The sequence below is a fragment of the Athene noctua genome, chromosome 13, assembly GCF_965140245.1.
Source record: "Athene noctua chromosome 13, bAthNoc1.hap1.1, whole genome shotgun sequence".
Lineage (NCBI taxonomy): Eukaryota > Metazoa > Chordata > Aves > Strigiformes > Strigidae > Athene > Athene noctua.
The window spans coordinates 7,000,984-7,026,356 of NC_134049.1; the positions used below are offsets into that span (position 1 = coordinate 7,000,984).

At 42.5% G+C, this 25,373-nt stretch overlaps 1 protein-coding gene across 1 annotated transcript; it reads left to right on the forward strand.

The window, feature by feature from the left end:
- The first annotated feature begins 1,333 nt into the window (after positions 1–1,333).
- Positions 1,334–25,373, forward strand: MTHFS (methenyltetrahydrofolate synthetase). Its single transcript, XM_074917008.1, has 3 exons — positions 1,334–1,487; positions 4,956–5,220; positions 24,102–25,373. The coding sequence occupies exons 1-3, from the start codon at positions 1,347–1,349 to the stop codon at positions 24,323–24,325; spliced, it is 630 nt and encodes a 209-aa protein (XP_074773109.1). The 5' UTR covers positions 1,334–1,346; the 3' UTR covers positions 24,326–25,373.

Here is a 25,373-nt window from a genome sequence, read left to right on the forward strand (position 1 = left end):
GCTTTCAAAGATTAAACAGTAGTTCTTCAAGAATTCATTCTAGAAGGGCTTTCTTTAGCTGTAGTGACTCTCCATCATTAGGGAACTCAAGCTGAGTCTAAACACTCTTCTTTTGTAGGTGTATTGGGAGGTGAACCAAACTGAGGCAACAATTGCCTGTGGCACACAACAGCATTATTCTCTGAGACAAATCCTTTAGACAAACAAAGCTTTATGATACTGGGAGAACGAAGCAGCCTCCTTCTGGCAGTGGCTTCTCCATCTTTCATCCTTCTGGCACTGGGTTCTCCATCTTGCATCTCAAAGTAAGAAATTTTTTACAGTAAGAATACTAATTTTCAAAACCTAGGTGATGCAATAATTTTAGAACTTGCCTTCATGGTAAGGCCTGGGTTTAATCAAAAGAAACCTGGATCATTAATGGTCCAGGGGCTCCAGATTATCTTCACCAAGGACAAAACCTCCATTTGCTCTGCATTTAAGAGCAAGAAAAGCAGTGGTAAGATATACCACCGAGATTCTAAACATTGTAAAATGTCTGAAAACAACAAGGCTATTAGCTAAGCCTTATAAAATAGTATAGATATGCTTTCTTAACTGTCATGAAATTATCCATACATGACAGTGAGTGGTGTTCAGAGTCTCTGGGCAGCCGTTTAAGGGATCCTTACAGCTGCCAGGCCATACACAGGAGAACACAATGCTGTTTCTAGAGTGAAAGATGAGGTCAAAGAGCTGCGGAGTGGGACAGCTGATGACTTCATCAATGTGCACAGTAGCTAAATTGAGATGTCATCAAATGCCACCGAGAATAGATTTATGAAAACAACTATTCTACAGAAACGTCTCTTTCTGTGCTTACAGGCTGGTTGGATCATTAAATGTGCCGAAAAGCAGCCCCCACCGTCTTACGAGGCCGAGGGCACCCCAGCCGTATGCCCCACCATGTTCATGCACAACCGCCCCTCGGGCCAGGCCCGCTGGTGGATGCCGTAGGGATGTGAAACCATCTGGTAAATAATTAGGTAAAATATCTCGCCGGAATGTAATTTCCCTTTCTACAACAGAATTCGGAAAGGGGAAGTTCCTCGTAATCTAGGCCAGACAGAAAACCAAAGCCGGGCCTTGCCAGGGGGGCGGCCGGGCCCGGGCTGGCCCTCCAGCACCCTCACGGGCAGCGCTGGCTGGCGCCGAGCGGAGATGGCGGCCGGGCAGGCCTGTGCCCCGGCCCCGCGGCGAGCGGCGCCCGGCGGCGGGCCGTCCCCCGGGGGCCCTGCCCGGCAGCGCCGCCACCCCGCGGCCCGCGGGGGCGAGGCCCGGCGCGGCGGGCCCGGCTCACTCGGCGCATGGAGCCGCCGCGGGAGGGCGGCGCGATGGCGGCGGCGCTGCGGGCCGCTAAGCGGGCGCTGCGAGGGGAGCTGCGGCAGCGGCTGCGGGCGCTGGGCGCGGCGGAGAAGCAGCGCCAGTCCCGCCTGCTGAGTCGCAAGGTGGGTGCGGGCCGCGGGGCTGGCGCCGCGCCGCGGGTCCCGGAGAGAGCGGCCCGCGGGCGGCGGGCGGGCCGAGGAGCCGGGCCCGCGCCCGGCCCTGAGCGGGGAAGGCCGCCGGGGACTTTCCAGGCCGCCGCTGGGGACCGAAGCGGGTGACTCAGGGGACCCGGCGGCCCCTCGGCCGCTCCCCGGCGCTGTGAGCCGAGCGCGGGCGGTGAGCTCCGCCTCGGCCCCCGCCTTCCCCCCTCATGGCGCCGGGGGAGCGGGGCTGGCGGCCGTGGGGTGAGCAGCGCCGGCCGCCAGCGGGGGGAAACACGGGGGCTCTGGGACACCGGCGACAAACGCTAAATAAACCCCAGAGCTGCGGGGTTTCGCCCGGGTGCGTGGTGGGTGTTTATCTCCAGTTCTGTTTCACATCGGGCTAGCTTTATGGCCGCCTCCTAGCAACGCACAGGAAAATGTAGCAACTGTCTGGGTTTGGCCTGTGGTTTAACTGGCTGTCCTTTCCCTTCTGCATCTTTCAGCGGTATTTCTACCATCCAATTTTATTTCTAACGTAATTTCTGCACTTTAAAAAGATATCAGGCAGGGTTTACCTAACCGCTATCCTAGCACAGCATGATCTCGTCATGTACTTTTGAAAAGTCCTGTTTGCGTTTGGATTACAAAGTTTTTATATAGATGTAGTTCATCATTTTAATAAACACAATAAAATTTTATTTTGCAGTCACTGCATGTAATAGAGCACAGTTCTCTTTTTTTTTTTTTTTTGCAGCACCAGCGGGTACTTCTAGATGATCTACATTTATATTGTTATTTTCCTGCCAGTATCTCAAATCATTTTATAGACTTCACTTAATACTAATGTGTAGCCATTTCATGAGTGGGACATGGCAGCACACAAACTTTAGGTCTTAGGAGGGTTAACTGGAACTCACATAACTTTTTTTTTTCATTGGGAATGCTTTTTAAAAAAAAATATATATGTAGTGTCCTACTATCATATAATGCATTTTAGTAATCACACATTCTAGACTTAAATCTCTCAATTTTTGGAAAATACTGGCAGACATCCTCTTCAAAAATGCAGAGTCCCCTGTCAACTTTATAAGCACCTAGCCCATGTGTTACCATATTTTTAGGACTCCTCAGCCTTTGTCTAACTGCTGCGGATAGACTCAGCAGCAGAGCACTCATTTCTGCTAGTGAGAGCACGCTAAAAGATACAGCTTTTGTTTTGCTTAAAATAAGGCATTGGGAAATAGGACATATAAATTGATGTTATCTTGCCATTTTAATAACCTGACACAAATTGAAAATTCTGAACTTGCCGGAGACAGAGTGGTATTGTGCAATTTGCAGGAAGCAGAGTCAGCTTCCTTACAGTCAGCTTCCTTACAGGAGGGTAATCCAGCAGACATGAAGAAGTGTTTGAAAATGTTGAGAAAGTATTTGGGAAAATGTAAGGACAAAAATGTACCTTTATAGCATATATCAATGCTTGCAGCTAATAAAAGTGAGTAGGTTATTTTATAACACCTGAACTATATTTTTAGTCGTAAAATCTCATCTCAAAATGGTATTTAAATTCAAAGCGAAATAGCTTCACAGGCTGACTAGTATTTAATTAGCTACTGGATGATTATTCTTTTTTAATGTTTATGTTCATGGTTAAAGTCATGATGTTTGCATGCTCTGATTCTGCAAAAATATCTATCACTTGGTGAACAAAGGGCAGATAATATTTGTTAAGTGTGGAAGTTCTTTCACTCTTCTCAGAAACTGCTCTGGGTCACAGCAGGTTTATCTACACAGTTCTGAAAACATCGAAATTGTGTCTTCCTGCTAGCATGTGGTTTTATATCAACCTCATTTTTTTTTTCTGTATAGCATAATCAATGTGTTACTGGACACATCAGAGCAGATCGGACCTGTGTGGTACCCACAGCACACAGCACCGCTTTGAAAGAGGAGAGTTTGTGCCTCGTTTCTTGTCCAAACCCATGAGAAGATTTGGCTCTGGAGGCCCTCAACAACATGAATCACCAGCATTGTCTGGAGTCTGCAGTTTGACTAAATAGTCTGTTCTCTCAAACAAAACCTGCCATGGAAATTCTGTTGTTTAAGAGCTTAATCACTTAGTTGGAAATATCTAAGTGTAAGGTTGGGCAAATTACAAAAGGAAGTAAAATATGGGTTTGAATTGTTAAGATATTTATATGGCCAAACAACACATTAGCATAACTTGGTCCACAGTGGGGTTTTTTTCCTTACAAAAATATATCCATCGTCTGAATATTTCACCTGGGCTTTTAACTGCTGTGCTGGAAAGAAAGAAAAAGGAGTGAGAACCATATCTCAGCTTGGATGGGGGCACTTATCTCTCAAAACAGGGCCAGGGCAAAGGCTAAAGCTCAGAAGAGCAGGTTACCCTGCAGTTATGCAAACACAGAGCAGAGGATTTGGTGCTCTCTGTTCTGTAGATAAGCACAGTTTCTCAAGTGTCTGATACTTTTGACAGATTTTTGCAAGTGCGTAGAATAAGAATAAAGCACATTTAAATGAGAAGAGACACATTTGTGTTTGTTTTGTCCAGATGTAAGTAACAAAATTTGCAAGGTACTAGAGAATGAGAAGACAAGCTTTTAAAAACCTCCTCTCAAATTTTAAAGTGGAATTCAATCTGGAATGGGATGGAGACACAGTGAGATATGAATCTGCTAACACTTTTTCACCATTTAAGTGTTTTTTATTTTCCTTCTATATCCAGTCTTTTATAAGCCCAGCACAGAGAACCTCATGAAAATCAAAAAATGGCAAGGCCATCTTTCTTTCAAGCTCTGAAAAATGTGTGGTAATAAGATCACCTATTAGAAGCAGGTGATGTTTGAAGTCATATATCTAAACTTGCTGTAGGGAAGGCGTTTCAGGTTAAAAAAAAGACAGAGGGACCTGGTCTTGGAAGACTTTGTGCTCTACAGTCATCTACTCTGATGCTAATTTTCTTTTGAATTATTATCATCGATGTGCTTCTCATTCTACCTAGGCCTGGATGAGAGATGAGCCATGTAAAAAGGATGGAAGAAAAGGAATGCAGAAACCTTATGTCTTGCATAAGCTGTCTGTTCTGACCCGCTTTATCTTTCTTCGGTTATGTTGGGCATTTGCGGATGTCTGTGCTATATGGCACAAATATTTAAAGGATCAGAAGATCGTCTCCAAAATTGTTTTTTGCTGACCCAAACCTGTGTTACAATCTTTTGTTCACTAGGTGCAAAAATTTGCCTGTTTTGATTTTGCTGATATAGAAATGTTGGAGTAGGAAACAAAGTCAATTTATTCTCTTTATATTGCATGGTTGTTTGTGTCTCTACCCTTTTCAATTAATATTTTGCTCCAATTGTGTGTTTAATTGAAATAAATTAAGTCCATCTTTTCGTAAACTGATTGCATCAGTTTTCCATGTAGGTGATTGGCCATCCCAAGTACCAAGAATCCAAAAGAATTGCAATCTTCCTGAGCATGCCAGATGAAATTCAGACAGAAGAAATCATTAAGGACATTTTTGAGCAAGGCAAAGAGTGTTTCATCCCACGTTACAAGCCTCACAGCAGCCACATGGACATGCTGAAGTTGTCATCAGCTGAAGACATTTCTTCACTTGCTTTGACATCCTGGAATATTCTTCAGCCTAGTGATGATGACAGTGCAAGAGAGGAGGCTCTTGCTGGTGGTAAGTATTTTCTTCCTACATTGTGGGGTTGTTGAGCCGGAGTGGCCTGGAGGCCAGTAGGAAATAATCTGACAACAAGAGTGAAATGAAATGTTACACTTTGGTTTTATATGCTGTAGAGGTGCTTAAGTCAATGTAAGCAGATGCTCCTTTTTCTTGACTGCTTTTCTCTACCCTGTGCTACCCATGTGATACATCAGCAGGGCAGGAACAAGACTGCACAGCTGATCCAGCTGAAGGAAACTCAACTCTCCAGATAAATCAGCTTCTTAGTCTGATTCATGAACATCCTCACTGCAGTCTCAGCAAGCATAACATGGAAGCTCGTGCAGGAGACAGGGGCTTGCCAGGAGTGGCTTAGGCTGCCCTTGAAAGTCATGGGGATTCACAGTTTTAGGATGCACTCTGAGAACTTTAGTTTGTGCCACCTGAAAGGTAGGGGACTTTTCAGGTAATGCCTGTAGGCTGACACAAGAATTTCCTGAAAACTTTGATCCTGCAAATTGTATTGCATGGGTGAATCACAGTGCTGATACAGAGCCTGTCCATACAGAACAGCTCTCCAGACTGAGACCTTAGACTGAAAATAAAAGGACTTTCTTGTAGGCCTGGATGAATATTGTAAAGTCTTTTCCATCATTATTCTCTCACATTTTTATTTTGATCTTACAGTGCTGTCTCAAGCACTGGATTCTTCATAGGGTTGAAAAGTTAAATGTTTGTTTAGATCTAGCTAGTGGCATGTGTGTTTCAGTCCCAAAATAACCTCTCTTTTCTAAAATTCTAACCTGAAATTCCCCAACTTCTACAAACTTGTAAAAAAACTTTCTGTGTCTGGATTCATTATTTGCATACTTTTTGTAAAGACATTAATATCTTTCTGAAACATCTGCAGAAATATTTAATGTTATTAATGGAAAACTCAGGTTGAACACATGCTTGAAACCTCAGTCAGAAAATTTTCTCTTAAGAGGAAATTCACCCTGCAGACAGCTTCCACACCTCACAGACTTGCCAGCTTTTTAATGCTTGATAAAGGAACATAATACTTATATGACTCTGTTTGGTTGAACTTGGGTTTGTATTTGCTTTTGGTACTTTCCCAGAACGCTTCACTGTGTTTGTTTCTCCTTTATTTTCAGTCTCTCTTTCTCAATTCAGAATCCTTTCTGTGTCCATATTTTAGCTAGCAAGGGATTTCACTGCTTCATACAACCATCTTTTTTACATTTAATACTTAACACTGTTACTTGTTTTCCTAATTTTTGCCAAAAATTTGTGGGTATCGGTGGGATTTAGAGGCTTCTGAAGGTAACCCTTAACAGGGTTCTGTTGATTTAATTTAGTTCAGGCACTTGGGGCAAGCTTTTGTACTACCATTGAGCTGCTATTAATTAATTTAACAAGTCCATTGCAGACATCACAGAGTAAACACACAACAATTTTAGTTGTGATGGGAGCGAGGACTGCCTGGTGCGGAGCGCACTGAGATGTACCTGCTGGGGACAGCCCAGGTGTCCGGCAGTGAAGGTGGGGGAGGCAGGAGCAAGCTTTGGTAGCTGTCTAGTTCTGGAGCTGCTGTTTTGTCCTCTGCACCAGGGTATGGTTATGGGCACAGAGCAATGCCAAAATGCTGCTGCAGTCTACAGAGAGATGCCAAGAGAGCAGTTGTAACAACTGGTGTATGTCCATGTCAGACTTGTTCTGCCTGAAGCTTGATTTTAGTCTATTTGTACTCAGTATTTTAGGAATAATTTGGTTTGAATTGGAAGTCAGAACTTGGTCCTTTATCCTTGGTCAGTTTTTGTAGTCTAGAGATTAAGTTTAAGGTTTTTTTCACTATTGAATAATCAGACTCCACCCCCCTCCCAATTTGTCCCCACAGAAACACACACTGCATCTCAGTGTGTCTTTAAATTGCTGTATTTTTTTGGTGTCAGTTATTATATTTTTTGAACTTTGGTACATTTTCAGGAATGTAAATTGCCTTGCTACTACATCCATCCTCCATTGTTGGAATTATGCATGGATGAAACATTTATCTCTGTGATGTTATCAAATACTGTGGTGATCTGAGGCATTTACATTGTTATAAGGAGATAACATGGTGTTACATTAGTAATGTTCCCATTGCTGGCATAAGTTGCAATGTAATTTCCAAGAAATACCCTGAAGGTACATAAATAAGTCATGTCATTTCTGAGTGTATTCATTTTGCATGACAAAAAGCTTAAATTCACACTGTCCTTAAAACTTCAGGCATGGTTATTGCGCGAAGAATAACTCAAATATAAGACCAGGTATAATTTTTGCATAGAGGTTCCAGTCTTTGTTAGGACTCGCAGACAGTGTTGAACAGACACGAACCCTTCCTTTTGGAGATGGGCCTTTTTCTGTTGGATCAGGGTTTCCGCATTTTCATCTTGGCAGTACACCACATTACACCTTGTTGGCATAAACAAAGATCACTGCAGTTTTGGTAGTAGAAAGTCTGTCATCTTCTCTACTATGCGTAGATAACAGTAACTCATGCAAAAAGTTTCTTTCTTCAGGCTAAATGGACACAGTAACAGAAAGAACAAAGGTGGAAGAAGCTCAGATGTTTTGTTTGGAGTAGGGGTGTATGTAGGTGCATGACTTGGTTCATTTCTACCTGCTGAAAGATTTAGACAACTTCTGGAGCAAGCCAGTGGTACATTTTCTTAATAGGTACCAACTCCCGTTTGTATCCTTGCCCATCAGAAGTATAAATATGCACTGATTGCCCAAGGTAATACTTTTGATGAAAGTTCAGGTGGGTTGCAGTAATTGTTTACAGGAGTGTAGATACCTTGCACAGCTTTGGAAGGAGTAAATCAGATAAAGCCGTGCTCCCTGTTTGCTTTTTAGCACAACTCCTACAGAAATTTAAAGGACACTTCCCCAGCAGCTCTAATTTCAATGTGGTTTAGGGAGGCGGTGTGATTCAGCGGGCTGGACATGGGTTTCCTCATTTGTAATGTTATATATTATTACTTAAACCTGCTCTGAGAACTATGGGCAAAAAGCTAAGTCGTTCCTTTGAAAAAGAGATTATTATTCCTGGGACTCAAACAAAAATGACTGGATTGAGTATCTCCATTTAGTAAAATTCTTGGAGGTCGCCTCTTTGAAGGGAGGCAGGTGGCCAACTTTGGACTGAGGAATCTCAGCTGGAAGTCTTGAACCTGAGCAAATATGCTTAAATGTTCATAACTGAACTGAACTACTGACTAGTAGTTGAAGGTGTACAATAAATTATAGACAACTTTTAAAACATTCACCTGGGTGATGGGGAGAGGGGTTTTGGCCTAGACATTTTTCTTTGGCTGAAAAATGAAGACTTACTAGAAATTATGTCTCTGAATCTGCTTGTTCTAATGGATTGTGAGATGCTCTCCTAAGAAATGTAAGAAAAGAGATTATGTATACAAACCTAATTCAGCCCCTTTATCTGTGTAAATTCTGCCCCAGTGTTTAAGTACATTATTATATAGTCCTTGCCTGTTGGATCTGGGTTCATTCAAAGATGAAACTAGATGCAGTGATCTGGGCTCTTTCAAAGATGCAGAAGATGTGCACTGCTTGCTGTTAATGAATGTGGCTAACAAGTATGCAGTCATTTGCTTTTCCTCTGAGTTAGAGCTGCAGGCCTTTTTTTATTGTGCATTATTCAAACCTTGGTGTGGGGATGAAGGTCTTCATTTCTGTATGAGCTCTTCATCACGTCAACACTCTACGACTTAAAGATTTTAACTGATGTTTGCTGATGGAGACGCAGCAGAGGCTCAGGGTCCTGGTTCCAGCCTGAGCTGCCCCTGCTGAACACAGACTCTTTTGCTTGTTTTTCCAAACATCACTTTTTTTTTCCTCTGTTGCCTCCAAAATGATCGTTTCCCAGACTTGTCTCATCCTTGGGCTAGATCCCCTTCTCCAAGTTTTAATTGCTCTGCCACCATAATGCCCCTTTCCATGCTTCCACTTGTTGCCCAGTCTATCTGAATCTCTCTCTCGCAAGTGTCCGTTTCTGGCCCTTCTCACCATATTCCCCATTTCCTTCTGCTCTCAGTCCTAGCCTGTCATTTCAGGGGCAGCTGGGCCAACATAAATAGCTTGCCCCTGCCAAAAGGGAGGAGATCATGTGCTTTGTCTTCTTTCACTTGTCCACTTCCAGACATACAAGATTCCTCATCTCAATTTACTCATTTCCTTCCTCACTGTGCTGGCTTCTTTCTCTTTTTTATTGGCTTAGAAAAACTCTTTCTCTGTTAAATAGTACTTTTTGTACTGAACTATACAAAAGACATGGTTTTGTGATTGTTTCTTTTGTCCAGTGCCTGACTGAATAAGTGGCTGCCCTCTCTCCTTCTCTTGGTCCTCACCCCTCCTCTCCTGTGCTGGCACAGATGCCCCTGCAGCCACGTTGGGAGCTATACGGGGAAAATAGTCTTAGTTGGAAGTAACCCAGCCCCAATAAAAGGCTCTTCTCTCAGACAGGGCCACCACACAGATTTGGACTGATGCAGCTGAAGGGCTGGTAGGAAGCTGGTGATGAGATCTTGTGTAAATGCTGGTGTGCCAAAAATGTCATAGTGAAACTTCAGTCTTCATTTCCTTCCATGTTTCAGTTCCCAGTCTTGCCCCAGTCAGCGGGACTAGGAGCAGCCACAGAAATGAAAGTCCTTCGGAGTCCTTGCAGCGGAGAGCAGGGCTGGCAGGAGGAGCTGAGTCTGCAGCTCCGTGTGCTCGGTCTTTGCAGCAATACTGGCTTAAGGTTGTTTTCCCTCCTCATGTTTTCAGTATATTCCTGCCTCTCTGTGGTAAGCTCGATCAGTTTGCTGCTCTAGATGAAGGGTATTCCTCCTCTCCTTCACCCTCCAACCTGTTTTGCTTGGGATGTTTTTAGCCCAGATAAATGGGTCCAGTTTACTGTGCAGCCGTATCAGTGAAACATGTGTGGGGTGAGAATGAGTATCCAGGGTGGAAGGAACATCCCCTGTAAACTGGCACTGGCTCCTAGAGAGAGTTGTGAGGCCACCTCTGCCGCTGTGACTCCAGCAGTGACACAGAGAGGGTAGCATCTTCAGAGAGGCCCTGCACTAACCCTGACACATCTCTCCTTTTTGCCTGTGCAAATGACAGGTTTTCAGACATTTACAACATTGTATAAGGCCAGCTCAAAGGCACATCGTTGACTAAGAGGGTACTATGATCAAGATTTCAAGTTCTTGCCTCAGAGCATGGAGCAACAGAGCTTTCCCCATTGTTTTTTGCTAGCTTTGTTCTTAGAAACCAGTGAACCATTTTGCCTGAAATAAAAGAAACATACCTCCCCAGCCCCAGTTTGGCATAAATACCCAAGCTAAAAAATGTCAGCACTTGAAAATATAGCATCTTATATGTAATGGGGAATACTGAATAAGCTGCTACTACTCTACTAAAGCACAATGTAGTTTTGCTCATGGAAATGAATGTATTAAAAACTGGACTTGTATTTTGTAATTTAGTTTGGAGACTTCCAGCATTTTCAGTACTAGAAACTGTGGCCTACCAATCGCAATATTTGTGTTGTACTTTCAAGATAACTAGTGAAATATTAACTAGATAATCCGTGCTTTAAATAACAGTGTATTTATTATTAATAATAAGGAAAGATCCAAATTTGAAACAAAGTAAGGAAATACTAACATATGTCTAGCAGCAACTTCTTGCAGCTTAGTTTTCACATAACCTTTTGAATGTTGGCTTCTAAGATTAGGATGGTTATATCTTTCTCCCCTTATAACTTCCAGAACACTTTGAGACTTACTGTAGCATACATGACAACAACATGCTGGTAGCAGAAACAGACAGGGACAGCTTACCTGTGTGGATTGTATTTGGTTTTTAAGGGCGATTTATGCTGGGAAGTGTGACCCTCTTGCAAGGAAAATGCTGGCTATCTCTAGGCTACAGTTCCAAGCAACCTCAAGTAGTTTGAAATTATTCATGAGTGACCATTAGCCCTATTTTAAACTTTGCCATTGGGGTTTGCCCTGCAGAAACATTGTAGTCCACAGAAGTTCTTTTCTACCTGTCTTTAAACTCCTGCTGTTTATTCATACATTCAAAGAGGCTGTATGTGCTGCCAGGACTGATGGCCTTGTGATGCCATCAGCATTCTTAGTTATTCTGAATTTTAGCACAGTTCTCTAGAAGTGTGACTGAAGTGGTGACAATACAGTCTTAAGAGGAATAGGTTTAACTTAACAGCGGCAAAATAAAATGGGATGTATAAAAAAGATAATGGGTTCCCCCCCCCCCCCCCCAGATGCACCAGAAATGGGAGTGTTTTGAAATACTAGGCACATTAATGTTTAGAAATAAAAAGCAGTGTGAGGAGAAAATGCTATGTCTTGAAGCACAGGAAAGATCTAATACACTACTTCAACTCCATTAGATGTTGTATAGCTGTACATGAAGGCATAATGGGACCGTACAAAATGGTGCTAATCATTCTGAAAAAAGACTTGTAGTAAATAATGCTTAGGGGTAACTGAATATTTAAATAGATATATGCAGATTGGAATGTATCTGGAATAAATGAAATATGGGTATGTGAAAAGCAGAGAAGTTAAATATTACTGCTTAGGAAAAAACAAAAAAAATACCCCAAACAAGATTGTCAAGTGATTGAGGGTACTGTTAGATTTTCTTTTCCTCTGGGACACTTGATTAAAACTTACAGTGCAAAATATGTCAAGGGATAGATTATAATTTAAAACCTTTTTACACTGGTCATAAAAAAAAGAAAACCTGAGAGCATGGCACGAAACAAAATTGAAAATTGAGGCTTAGCTCTTAATGTAATTTATTTTTTAATGAAATGATTTGAAGTTTGGAATGAACTTCTGCTTGGAGACAATGAGCCATAGTATTTTGATATGCGTAAGGAGAACAAATTCAGTGCAAGGGAGGCATTAACATTCTGGTGATGTCTTCTTATGGAGAGGGGATGGTTCCCCTCACACAGTGCAGGATCAGAGCACTGGACGTACAATCCAGCATCATGTGTTTTACAGGAGACAGGAAATCTCACAACTTGTAGCTATGGAGCAATAACTGAAATGTCTTCCTAGCTCTGCAGCTGCAATCCCCAGCTTATCCCCTTACAAACAAGTTCTGTTTTCTCTTTACCTGTGGGCATCTGGAGCGTTCCTCTAAGCATCTAATTTTATTTGTATTAAGCCCTTGGCTCCCCTGCCTTCTGACAGCTGTGAATTGTACTGGTTAGTTAGTTGTAATGTGAACTATTAGGTTCCTTATTATGTTAATATTATATTATGTTCCTACAATGTGTGAAATACTATGTTCTTTGTATTCCTTTTAAATTTGTTGCTTTCAGTTCATTCTTCTATGATAAGTAAATAAGGATGTTCGGTTTACTTACTTTTTATTATTCACTGTGTAGTTAAACCTCTATTATATCTACTGCATTTATTTTTTCTCTCAAACTTTGCCTGTTTTCTTACTCCAGCCATTGCTCTTTCAACCTTTGCAGTCTCTTTGATGTGGTTTTGGAGAAAAGATGCCTGAGAGAAAATTTTATGCCCAGGTAAAGAAATACTGTGAAATATATGTAGTGGCACTGTAGACATTAATTCTTTCTGTATATACCATAACACTGCTTTTGAAATCAGTTCACTGGGCCACCTGTTTTGCTGGTTTCCACACAGGTATCCCACAATGACGCATCATTACAAATATGCCTGTTCCAGTATTAAAGATCCATAAAATAATTTTACATTATTCTGTCTAGCATGTTCTGTAACATGTAGAGCTAGGAAAATGCTTGCTTGGAGATAAAATATTTCAGGTGTTGGACCGAGCTGTGATAGCAACTGTTTCCCTCATGGTTCTTCTGCATCCCAGACTTCGGTTGAAAGATATGGGACTCCATCCCTGGCACTGGGATTGCTCTCCCCTTCAGCTGGCATCTGCCTTTCCCCTTGATGTCTGCACCAGCTTCCTCGTAACAACTCTCTTAAACAGCTTAACAATTTCCTAGGTGAATGCAGACACTTTGCAGAGCTTCTCCTGGTGAATCTTTAGAAACAGGTATGGCATAATTAGAGTCTCTCTCTTTGAAAGGCTTTTGAAAAAATGCTCTGAAATGCAAAAGCTGATGTGTTTATGTGCCATCACTTTGGTGTGCTTCTGTCCTGAGCTTACTTGGCACGACTAAACCATGAACACTGTGTGGTTTAATTTTAATACCGCTGGTGCCAGGGTATCCTGCAGTGAACCTGAAGGGCTAAGAGCTCTGGAACACTACAGCTTTATGCTTTCATAAGGTTCATTAAGGCTTTAAAAGAGTGCTTTTCCTTGTAATCATCTTGAGTGTCACATCAGTGTTTGCCTTCTTGCAGAAGACATTCTCCTTGCACTCAGCAAAACAACTAAAAAGATTACTTCTGCTGTAATCAATTAAAGATTAAAGAGAAGTGAAAGCAACATAGGCAATGGCTTTAAATTAACTGCAAGTGACTCTCAAGTGTTTTGTTTCAAAGAGCTAATTTTGCTAAGGTGAGTGTGAACAGTAGCATTGTCACTTTCTTCATACTGTTTCCTAGAAACGAGAGTCTCTCAAAAGCAAATAAGAAGTTAGGTTCATTTCTGGAGTGTGGCATGAGTCTGTACAATGAACTCATACAGGGGAAATGCAAACATGCAAGGATCTCTGGATGTGGTAATTAATCCGAACAGACATTTTTGTCTCCCTTTATTTTCATTTTTGGAAAGGAAGAGCCAGCACCAAGCTCATCTCAGTGCCATTGTGCACGTAGTCGGTGCAATCTGAAGAACAGGAGAGGAAGCTCTTCCCTTCTGCCCACCTGTGTGGACCAACGATGTGGTTTGGTGAGACAGATGAGCCCTGCTGGCTGGTGCCAGACAGGGCAGTCCTGCTGCCTTTTTCTTGCTTCCAGCTCTTGTGCTCCTCTCACCCTCCCAACCCCAGTGCCATCTCTGGTGTTCACTGCTGAGCAGATTCAGCTCATGGATCTGGCAGAAAATTACTACTTTTTTTTTTTTCTTTCTTTTTCCTAGTGTTGGTTTTCTGCCAGTTTAGTGGGCTATTAAATGAGGTCAGCACTTTTCCAGCTACAAAAGATTTTTCTTCCTGGCATAGTTAATCCCTGCTGTCTTTGCTGGGTTTCAGAATACACTGTCATTTCCTCTGTATGGTGGGAAATTCCTTGGACCTGGCCCGGAGTCACTGGCTTTCAGGGAGCAGAAGACTCATGCTGCTGTTTCACTGTGTAAGGATAGCTCTTGGTCTCCATGTCTGGCATCTTAACTGGACTCAGTTCCTGTTTGTGCTGGCTGCTGTGTATGTGAGATGGGAATCGGCTTTTGCGGGGTAGATGGAGGGCAAATTCCTGTCCGGGAGTGACATGAAGCCCTTTGCCGGCAGGTGTCAGTGTTCCATACACTCACTGTGGAGTATTAGTGTCATTTAGGCTGGGTTTCTATAATTAAAACCTCATCCAGACATTGTACTCACACGCACAGGAGAACAAGTGCTCCAGCCTAATGTCTTCAAAAAATCAGGGGTTGGAGTGAGAGGGGTAGAGGATTCCAGGGAGAGTTGGGTTTTTTAAGCTGTGCAAGCTTAAAAAGATAAAAGAAAATCTTGTGATGGAAGAAGGAGGATTTCTCAGCTGTTGTGATGTTAACTGGTTTGACAGTAACAATGAAGGTGCCATCACCTCCAAACCAGCTGACACGACAGGTTCAATAAACCCTGCCTGTAAGCATGCCTAATGTTCCCATCAGGTGGTGTAGCTCCTCAGAAGAGTCGAGTTTGTGCACCAATGAAGAAGTTGGTATCTTAACTGTTCATATTTCACAGTTCTGTGTATTTTATGATAGGCTATCTGCTGACTGAGTCAAAGGGCGTTGGAAATACTGATAGTGATGCATGATGTATTGAAAAAAATCCCCAAATGATTCACTTCTGTCATATTTTGATTTAAAAATAGCCAGACAGCAGCATGCAAAAGAGGACCAAGAGTGAAGAAATGAAGTAGTGCACATGCACATGTACTGGGTGGAAGTATTTAAATAAGTGCTCAGATAAACACTATGGGAAGTGTAGCTGATAAGATCTTAAAAATTTCACATAAAAACACATAGAAACACAAAGATCTGTATATTTTAGGCTGCAGCAGTGTTATGACAATCCTGACATAAACAGTTCAAGCACCAATGCCTTTTGAGTTTCTCTATAGGAACAGATTTGCAGTCAGCATTTGCTGATTTAACAAGATGTGTTGATGTGATGTAAAGTGGCTCTAATGCCGTTTGTCCTCTCTTTGGAATTGCTCCTTGGTACATCTTGTTTCAGAGGATTTTGGTGGTTTAAAATCACAGGAGAAGTCAGGTGCAAGCCTTTGAACCAAACATTTTTCGTTGCCCATGTTTTCCCAATCAGACTGTTCTAACTCTGCTCACATATCTGAATATCAGGAGCAGTTAAGTCATTTTTCTCAGACAGATAACTAAAGCATTATTTCCTTTATTCTGAATTTGCAAACCCAGACATTTTTGTAGGTGGCATTGAGTGATTATGGTTTATTTACAGGTCTTACGCAGACTTGATGAATAATAGTGAAACAGAAAAGTACTTGTTCAAATTTTCTTTTAGGTAGACATTTGGCAAATCTGAAAATGAGACACTAGTTAAACCTCAGGGGAAATGAGTGATGTTTGTAGCCTCACACAGTCTTCCCACGTTGTGAAACCAGCTAGATTGGAACACAAGTCTTAGCGTTACGCAGTAGCTTCCCTGATGACACATGAAAGGATATTTATTTGTGGAGCAGGATAGGTCTGCAGGGCAGACGTACTGATGCTGTGCGGTGCACTTAACCTTTCAAATGCATTGGCACTAAATTTATAAGATTTTAGTTTAAATGAATTCAAAATAGGAGGTTGTTTGCATGATCACAGCTTAGTAGCACAGGACCTGATCAAACGGCTTTATTGTTGTGTTTTGTAGATTTAATAGTGGGAGAGTGGCTGCCACTCACTTGTTTTAAACCTGTATGACTGATGGCTATCATGTAGCTTCTCAGGGAGAAGTATAAATATTTTATTCTGTAGTTCAGAAGGGCAAGTGTGAACTGTGGATACCAATGTTTCATGCTGACACAAAGCACTGACATGGATGAGTAGACAGATAAATGCTGAGTTGCTCAGTGCTTGTTTGTAGATTCTGCTGATGGTTCTATTTTCTGCAAAATACTTTATTGAAGTAATAACAGAAGCTGTCTCAGTCATACTAGTGGACCAATTACCTGGGGCACATGGGTTGCAGAGGAAATAGTCTGCTTGGCATCTGTATGTATAGAAAAGGTAGATTGGTAGGTTAGGGGGTGTGTGGATTTGGGTAAAAAGTTTATTAGAAGACAAAAGGACACAAAACCTTCCTGGTGCCTGCCATTCCCATACGCAAATAGGAATGAAAATAAAGCAAGTGATTGCCCCTGGTGTTGAAAGCATTTCTCTCTGGATGAGGTGAGCCTTGAGGGCCTCAGGGTTTGCCGTAGCAGGAGACCATGGCTGAAGCCTGTGGGATTAGGATGATTGATTTTTGATTCCTGTGCCTGGCTAGTGTGTGCTGGGTAAAAAGCGAGCATCTCTCTGGCTCTCCTAAAGCAACAGATGTCTATGAATAGTTAGAAAAGAGTAAGTCCTGCTGAAGTGATGCGGTATTGCACAGTTAAAGGTGTTCACACAGGGGAAACACCCGGAGAAAAATACCGACTGCAGTTAAAATTACCTGTTTTTTCAATCAGATGCAACTTTTAGTCCTGTTAGGTAACCGTTTGGAATCATAAGGAGACTACAGAGTGAGCACTAGAGGAGAGCTGTTTATGAAGAACCAACAACAAATATCTGCAAGAGGAAAGATTTGATTTTTCTCAAACTCGTAGCAGTAACCCGGGATATTTTTCATGTGGTTCCCAGGGCTGGTGCAGAGGGGAGTCAGTGGGGCAGTGCTGATTTATAGTAACTGAGGTTCTGATCCTTTGTGTTGTAACTTGGGTTTCCAAGAAGACGAGAATTCACGCTGAGTTTCTGATACTGGTTTTCAAAGGTGGTATGATGTGATCAAATAGGAATTATCGGATAAGAGTTTCTTTTTTGTTTAAGGGATTGCATTTGCGTTTTAGCAGACTGTCTGGGGTAAAGTTAAGCAATGTAACTGTGTATGTCTGCGATCCCCTGTGTTACTGGAAGAAGTCAGCATCATTGTTTCTGGATGAATTACTTTTTTTCAAATTCTTATCAATTGCAGGAAAGGGTAATGTTTTTGTCTCTTTGCTCATTTGATTGGGGATATAGCAGTATCTGGCTTCTCCAGGGTTTAGCTGGGATAAGGAGTTGGTTTTCTCTGGAAGCAATCCCAGCCCTTCCAGGAACCTGTGGTGGGGTTTGGATTAGGCCAGAACAGATCTGGCATTTCCCTTTTTGACTTTATACCAAGGTAAGTGTGTAACAGCAGAGATGCTGTGCTTGAAACCAACGGCACATTTTTTCCAAAGGGCAGAAAACTTTTATCTGGAAGAAAATACCAAGCTATTTGCAACATCAGTAGTGGTGCGAGGGGCACCCAGGATGTTCTAGGGAGAAGGCTTTGCACTAGTCATAAAGGGAAAGGGATTTGTTTTGCTGCTGCATAATTGAAATATTTACTTCTGTGGAGTTGTTTTCCCTGAGGTCTGGTGATTAACCCAGACCACAGTGTTAGGTGCTCTGTAAATACAGAACAAGAGGATGATCTGTGCCCCATAGAGTATATGATGAGAAGTTAACACCTACCCCAGAGGCCTAACTGTGCTGATGCTGACAGTAATTAAGGTTACAGGAACAACTCTGTCATTAATTAGAACTTTCTGAGTTACTCCATCTCATTGGCTCATATTCTGCATGTCACTGAGACTGATACTTAAAATGTTAGTATCAAGTGATTGAGTTAATTTTTGCCTCTGTGCTGGGGTAGCAGATACAGAGGCAGCAGATGGTTACTGCACCTTTTTCATACTGAAAAGTAAGGCTTTCCTACAAAAGGATTTGGGTTTTTTTTCTCCATTGTGGTCCTTGCTAGATCAAAAAAGAACCACAGTAAGTTTTCATTCCTGGTGAATGAACAGCTTTCAGACATTCGTCAGCTCCCCAGAGGTTGTGCATAGACTGATCTGACATTGTTATGGCATAAACACTCCTTTCCTTTCAAAAGAAAGCTGTTCATGTCCTGGTTCTCTGGTCCTGCACTGTATGTAATCATTTACACCTGAGCAAAGCAGGGGGAGACCCTGACTTCCACCGCAGAGTGAGCTGTGTGTGGAAAAAAAACAACCACTGAAAAGCAGGTTCTTGCCCAAAGTACCAGGCTGGGAGGATCAAGCCATCCTTGTGGTGATGGAGTAAACGATAGACAAACTTCTGTGCTTGAGGGAGAATCTCAAACTGCACAGCTGCTGCTATGAGGCACAGCAGCGGTGGCATACAGAGCTGACTGCTGTCGACCTCTTGTAGGCTTGAGCTCAGGAGGCGTCTGTGCTGCCAGCATGATTTTTATGAGCACATTGCCGTTCTTTACAGGGACACAGGAGTTGCTGCAGCTCAGCCTCTGCCTCATCCTCTTGTAAGTGCTTTGGAGGAGAGGATCAAGAGTCCTAGCTTCTGCTTTGATGGGTCCCAAGCGCTTCACTGTGTCCAGAAAGCAAGTGACGGTGAGGGATGAGAAGGTGGGATGACAGAGTATTTCAGTCTGATCTTCTGTTAGAACCGTCTGGCTGTGCAGGGGGAGATCAATGACCCACACAGGGTGGGTGGCAGTGGGCTGGTGGAGCCCCTTGAAACCTGGGAGGAGAGGGGCCATGCTGGCTGCTCTTTCTGAGGGCAGGACAAGTCCCAGCAGTCTTTACTACATGACCTGTATCTGTGCAGTTTGATGGACTCTTCTATAATTAACCATTGTCAAGAACACTTCTGAATATACCGGCTGACATTTCAAATAGGAACATCAGATTAAGAAGAAGAGAGGTAATGAGGTGCAAGGAGAAAATCCTTCCCTGGGGAACAAATCAAACCTGATATGATCATGAAGGGTAATGAGAAATGCACCGCCGAACCGAGGAGGTTCACCACAGCTGCCCGGAGGAAGCGAAACCAGGTACTCCTATTTAAACCACCAGAGAGGGTATGCTAGTGTTTTGGTCTGCTGGTTAAGGCAGGGGACGCACAGCTTGCACACCTGCCTTTTGTGTCTAGTTTTGCCACACATTTCCTGAGTCCTTGGGCAAGTCATTTCACTTCTCTGTGACATAAGGTATGTCTTCATAGATGTACGCAAGTCAGTGCAAACAGAGTGTGCCTGTACACCCACATGGCAGGTTCTGAAGCTATGACTGCATCTACACTGCTAAATAACACAGGGCCATACGACACAGAGAACTTGGTCTGTCTCTTCTTTTTTTGGTCTCACATGAAGCCTCTGTCGCCCTAAGGCAATACTGTTTTTTTTCTCTTTTCCCCAGTTCGTAGTATCTTTAATAGCATGAGGCCTTGTGGCAGACCATCGCAGCAGTATTTTTGTAGCATCAGTCTGAGGATTTGTGTTGCTTATTCTGGCATGAGGCAGGAAAGCCTGTGTCTGGAGAAGCAAAACCAGTTTTGCTGGTGTAGGAGGACTGCACAGTGTCAAAGGAGCCAGATTTGTACTTTTCTGTCTTTACTGCCTATGGGAATCCTGTCCCCCGGAGCCAGCGTGGGTGTCACTTGGACTGGCAGTGCCAGACAGTGTGCTGACAATTCAACAGTATTGACCACCTGTGATCCTGTAAATCAATTTGTTTTCTGGCTCTGCTGTATTTAGCTGTATAAATGAAACCTGTGTGGCTGTGTCAGCATGGCTGTATGCCCACATTGATAGATAATTCAGGGTGTATTATTTCACGCATGGTACTACACAGTTGAGCTGTGGCCATAAGAGCTTGTGACATAGATACAGTATTAGGTTACTGTCATCATAATTGCTAACCTTTCCAGGATACCCAGTAGCTTAATTAAAGTGTATAAGAAACATGGATGTTCTCTACATAGAAGCTGGAACAGTACATTGTGGCTTGAAACAGTGTTTTCAGCCTTTAGCAATTTGCAGACCACAAGCAAGTATTCCAGGAGAAGCAAAGAAATATTACCTATAGCAAAACCCTCTTGGCTGTGGGTATGCTTTCCTGGGTTTCTGGCATGTAGTCACAGGACCCTCAGGGATCCAAGCACCACTAGTTAATTATTTCAGACACCTGAGGGGCAATGGACATCGCAAGGAGAGGGGTAGAAGTAGGTGTCAAATGTGAGACCTCCATTAGCGTGTTTTACAGGGCACTAATAGCTGATGTGGTGTTTGACGCCCGAGTATCTGCTCTGTCTTCCGAGGGACAAGGATGACTTTTCACACAGCAGTCTGTGGGAGCACGGGGAGTAGGATGTGAGAACAGACAAGCCTGCAGGACATCCTGAGTGGCCAGCAATGTCCTGCAGGGCTGGAAGGGCTGAGAGCATGAGGGCGCCGTGCCAAGAGGGTAAGATGTTCTTACCCTCACCTGCCATCCTGTTGATGTACTCTCATTGCTGATAGTAATCTCATGTGTCTGCAATCTTGGTCTCATCTGTGTGTCACCTCTCATCCTGTGACAGCTCTTCCCCCACGCTGCCACAGGCACCACAAGAGGTTTTGTTGCTCCCCGAGTTATGTGGCGGGGAAGCGTTTTCTCCATACAGCTCTCTGCCATTCATTGTAGATCCTAGGGTAGGATTTGGGGCTAACACTGCTTGAGCTGCCCTCGGGCTCCTTGCAGGGTAGCTGTGTCATTTTTCTACAGAAAGTCTTGCTTGGCGTTTTACTTAAATCTTGTGCAGTGTGAGTTGCATGGATATCAGTGTGTTGTGAGTCAGAACAAAGGCAGTCGGTATCACAGTGCTCCAGTAGAAGAAAAACAGAAGGGTAACTGTTACAGTCCTTACAGCGTAATTTTTCATATTGAGATTTGCACAAGCTTGTTCGAGTTATTCAGCATAAAAAATCCATGATTATAGAGGAGCTGACTCATTAAAACACTTTCTGTTTCTCCAGAGAACCCAGGAGAAAACACAGTACTTTGATACATCTAAATTCACTCGAGTGTGCCTGGTGCTATCAGTTAAGCTACATCGAAAATATCTTTCTTCCTTTCACTGTTCCTGCCAATTCCCTCTTTCCTTAGTGCTCCCCCTGACTTGTCTGCTTCCTGTCTGTAACACAAACGTAAGGAGAAAGGGCACCTTTTTACTCTGCAGATTTGCCCCTTGTGTACGTTCTTACCTGCCAGCAGTAGTGACTGCAAATGTCTCCTGCTTTTTGCCATGATAGCCACATGGAGTGAAAACAGCTAAAAAAAAAAAAAAGTGTAAGGCAGAGTTTATTTCTTTCTGTGCATCATTAGTGTTTGGTACATATTGGTTTCTGGGCCTCCTGAATACCTACACAAAGCTGATGTGAGGCAAACTGTGGGGAGGGTAAGTAGTGAGCGCAGGAGTAACTTGGGAAGACTTGACCTGCAGAATCTCTTACTGACTGTGCTAATGGGGAGATGATCAGCTGGTTTCTAGGTCCTAATCTGTATGCCTGACAATTGTCAAATATGTATTTTTACTTGCAAACTGAGGAGATGTGACATGATACATCCAACATGATGTACATGGTGATACCATAACAATGGCATCTCTTTTCAGGTGAGACCGTACTTCTGCCCCTGTGCCTCTTTTCCTCTTTGCCATTTGTCTGTCCTATGAGTCAAAAGTTGACTACAGCGTGGTAAAACACTCAGACTCCTTTTTATTTCAACCGATAATACTCTGTGGTCTGCCCTTTGGCTAATTCCCTCCTCTTACTCCCCTGACCTCTTTAAAAAAGCCATGCTTCTTAACTGTATGATGCCAGATTTGCAAGATCGATCTTCTCTAAGCGTTTCACACTGTGTTGTCTTGCATATTTTATATCAGTGTTCTAATTAAGTCATCAGGTCATGATGGATGAGTACTCACATCAGTGAATTTTCTCTGAACAATGAACAGTGGAAGGAAATCCCCAGGAGCCTGGGAAGGGTGTGCAAATGAGTTGGTCTTATGTGAACTTTTAACGTGCTCTTCCAGGCTCAGTTAGTTCAGAGTCGATATGTGATCTCAGATGGGATACCCTGGAAAGTGAAAAACTCTGCTTAGCTCTGGTTCTTGCGGTACATGTTCCCACACATCTCCTTGAATGCTGGGCATCATTCCTTAGCCAGATGTAGTGAGAGCAGCTCAGTCCAAAACGGCAGGAGAGAGTAGGTTTGGACATAGGAAAAGTGGAAAAATACCTGCCACATCCTAGCCCTGGTGAAGGAGCAGAAGCCAGTTGCAGAAAAGCTGCTCAAGGCTGAGTACCGTTCCTATAAGAAGGAAGAAGCAGTGGACTGCGATGCAGTATTTGCTTTCTTTCCAGACCCATGTCAGCTGTGTTTTAGTCTGCGCCGGCTTTCCACCCTTCTCTCCTTAAGTACCTGTCTGCTACAGCAGCAAGTAATGAAAGCCTTTCTTCGCATTGTGAAACTAGTAAGTGGGATGTTCCTGGGTTCAGCGGGCAGAACCAGGCCAGCGAAGCTCATTTGTTTAGAGGACATCCTTGCAAGACTTCTCACAGTAAACGAACAAGTCTCGCATAAGTAATGGGAATGTGCGTGCTGGCTGCCTCCATGCCTGGTGGTCGCTCAGCGTGGCAGCCGGTTTCTTTTGCCTACCTGGCAGTGATGTGAATCAACTCCTGAAACAAGTGGACAGCCAAGTGTAAATTGTCGCTGGCTACCTGGCATGATGCTGATCCACATCTGTTTGCAGTGTATGAACAAAGCAAGAAAAAAGGGCCTAGCTGATCTTGCCTTTTTATCAGGAGCTGGTTGGTGGGGTCTTCTGTCCAGATGATTGGCAGCTTATGCAGCTTGTGTCATTTTTTTAACTGATTTTTGAGTTCCAGTCAAGTGCAATCTCAGGAAAGTCTTGGGGAGCCCATACCCCACACATCCCTCCAGAAGGAGGGATATTCTGGACAGGCAAGCAGAACGCGTGTGTGTGCTGCTGGAGCAACAGTGGAAATTGTTGGAGGCTCAGGAATTTGGGAAAAATTTGGGAGGCTCTCTCCGTTGGGAGAAGATGAATCTGACATTAAAAGAGACAAGCCTTCAAATCTTGATATAAGAGGGCAAATACCCACTTTCAGAATATATTATATTCAAGGCTCATTGGTTTTGGGAGGTTGAGCGAAGGTTCATGACATCTTACAGTTACATCAAGAAGATGCTTTCTCTTCTCTTATGCATCTTCTTTTTTTTTTTTTTCCTTTTCTATTTTTGTGTCTGATGTTGAAGTTCATTTGATTTTCTGATTCCTCCTGCATTTAATTTCCCTGAGTTCAATCTCTGCCTGGATTTAGAGTCATAATCATTAGTATTTGGAAGTGTGGGGTTAAAATGATAAAATAAATTTATTATAATGTAGGTTTTTTTCCTTGCAGCTTTTCAAGATCTAATTATTTTGCAGCTGATCTAGTATGCAATTGATAAGATGAAAATATGTATTTACAGGTTTAGTATTCAAAATATTTTTCATCTGATCAAAGAGAGGGAAGCATTTTGCAAAACACAAAGCTTGCGTTTTTGCAAATGTCTGAAGTTATGTAGTCAAGACATCAGGAAATCCATAGTGCATTGACTAATGTTTATTTCATTTTTCTACAGGAGGTCTTGACCTTGTCTTCATGCCAGGCCTTGGGTTTGATAAAAAAGGCAACAGACTGGGAAGAGGGAAAGGATATTATGATACCTATCTTGACAGATGTATGAAACATCCCAGTGGAAAGCCTTACACGATTGCCTTGGCTTTTAGGGAACAGATTTGTGAATCAGTGCCTGTGGCAGAAAATGATGTCCAAGTAGATGAAATTCTTTATGAAGACTGCTGAAAGTATCTTCATACCAGCCCACCTTCAGAGTGACCAACAAAAGACATCAGATCCATCAATCGTGACTTTTTAATAGTCATATATGACTTTGGGAGCAATAAAATACACTGTTTGTGTTTGAACAAAGAAACAGCCCAGTGTAGATGTGGTAAAAGTAGCGAGGATTGCATTGATTTGCTTCTAATTAGCAAATATCTGGTGTGAATTCTTTTCCTACGATCAAAAGAAACAAGAATGTGTGACTGTTTATTACAGTAAGGACCATTACTTCTCATCGTACTTTTGAGGAACAAGCTGCTTAATACTTAACAGTTTTATTATTCCAGTTTAAAAGTGAACTGTCTACTAATCACAGTTCCTGATCCATTCTGGAATTAGATACTTGTAATGGTAGAAGTTCTTAGTAGTTAAATATTATGTGCATCTATGAGCAAACCAAGAAACTGCCAGTAAGTCCTATAGTAAGCTGGGAAAAAGAGGGTGATTGGAGAAAAGCCTTAATTGATTTTAGTGTATACAATAATTTTGACTGTTTACTTGACTCCTTGAAGTTGTCTTAAAATAAAGGAATATCTGTTAATAAAAAAAAGGTTCATGGCTTTGGTATATGGTTCTTTATCTGAATACAAGATTGTAATGTAGTCTAAAATGCCGTCAGTGAGTTCTCCATCTGGAGAAAAACAGCTCTTATTTTGTAAAATGGTATTCAAAATTACTTTAAGTTCTATGATTTTGTACATGGGCCATTTATAATGTTTCCAAATACTGTGTGAAGTATGGGTACTTTGTTCAAGGATAGAGAGAGATGCTAAGAATTGCAGAGAGCAGGTTTTATGGATTAAGTTTTTGGGTGGAACATTGTTCTCCAGTTCTCCAAACTGTCCTGGAAATCAGGAAGAAGATAGTGACTTTTCCTCTGCACTCTGTCCTCATAGTAATAGGACACAATGTTTCCAGTCAGGATCAATCAAACTGTCAAAATTTTGTGTTCCTTCTTCAGTATGACTTCACTTTTCCTATACATCAATCAATAAATCAATACATTTAT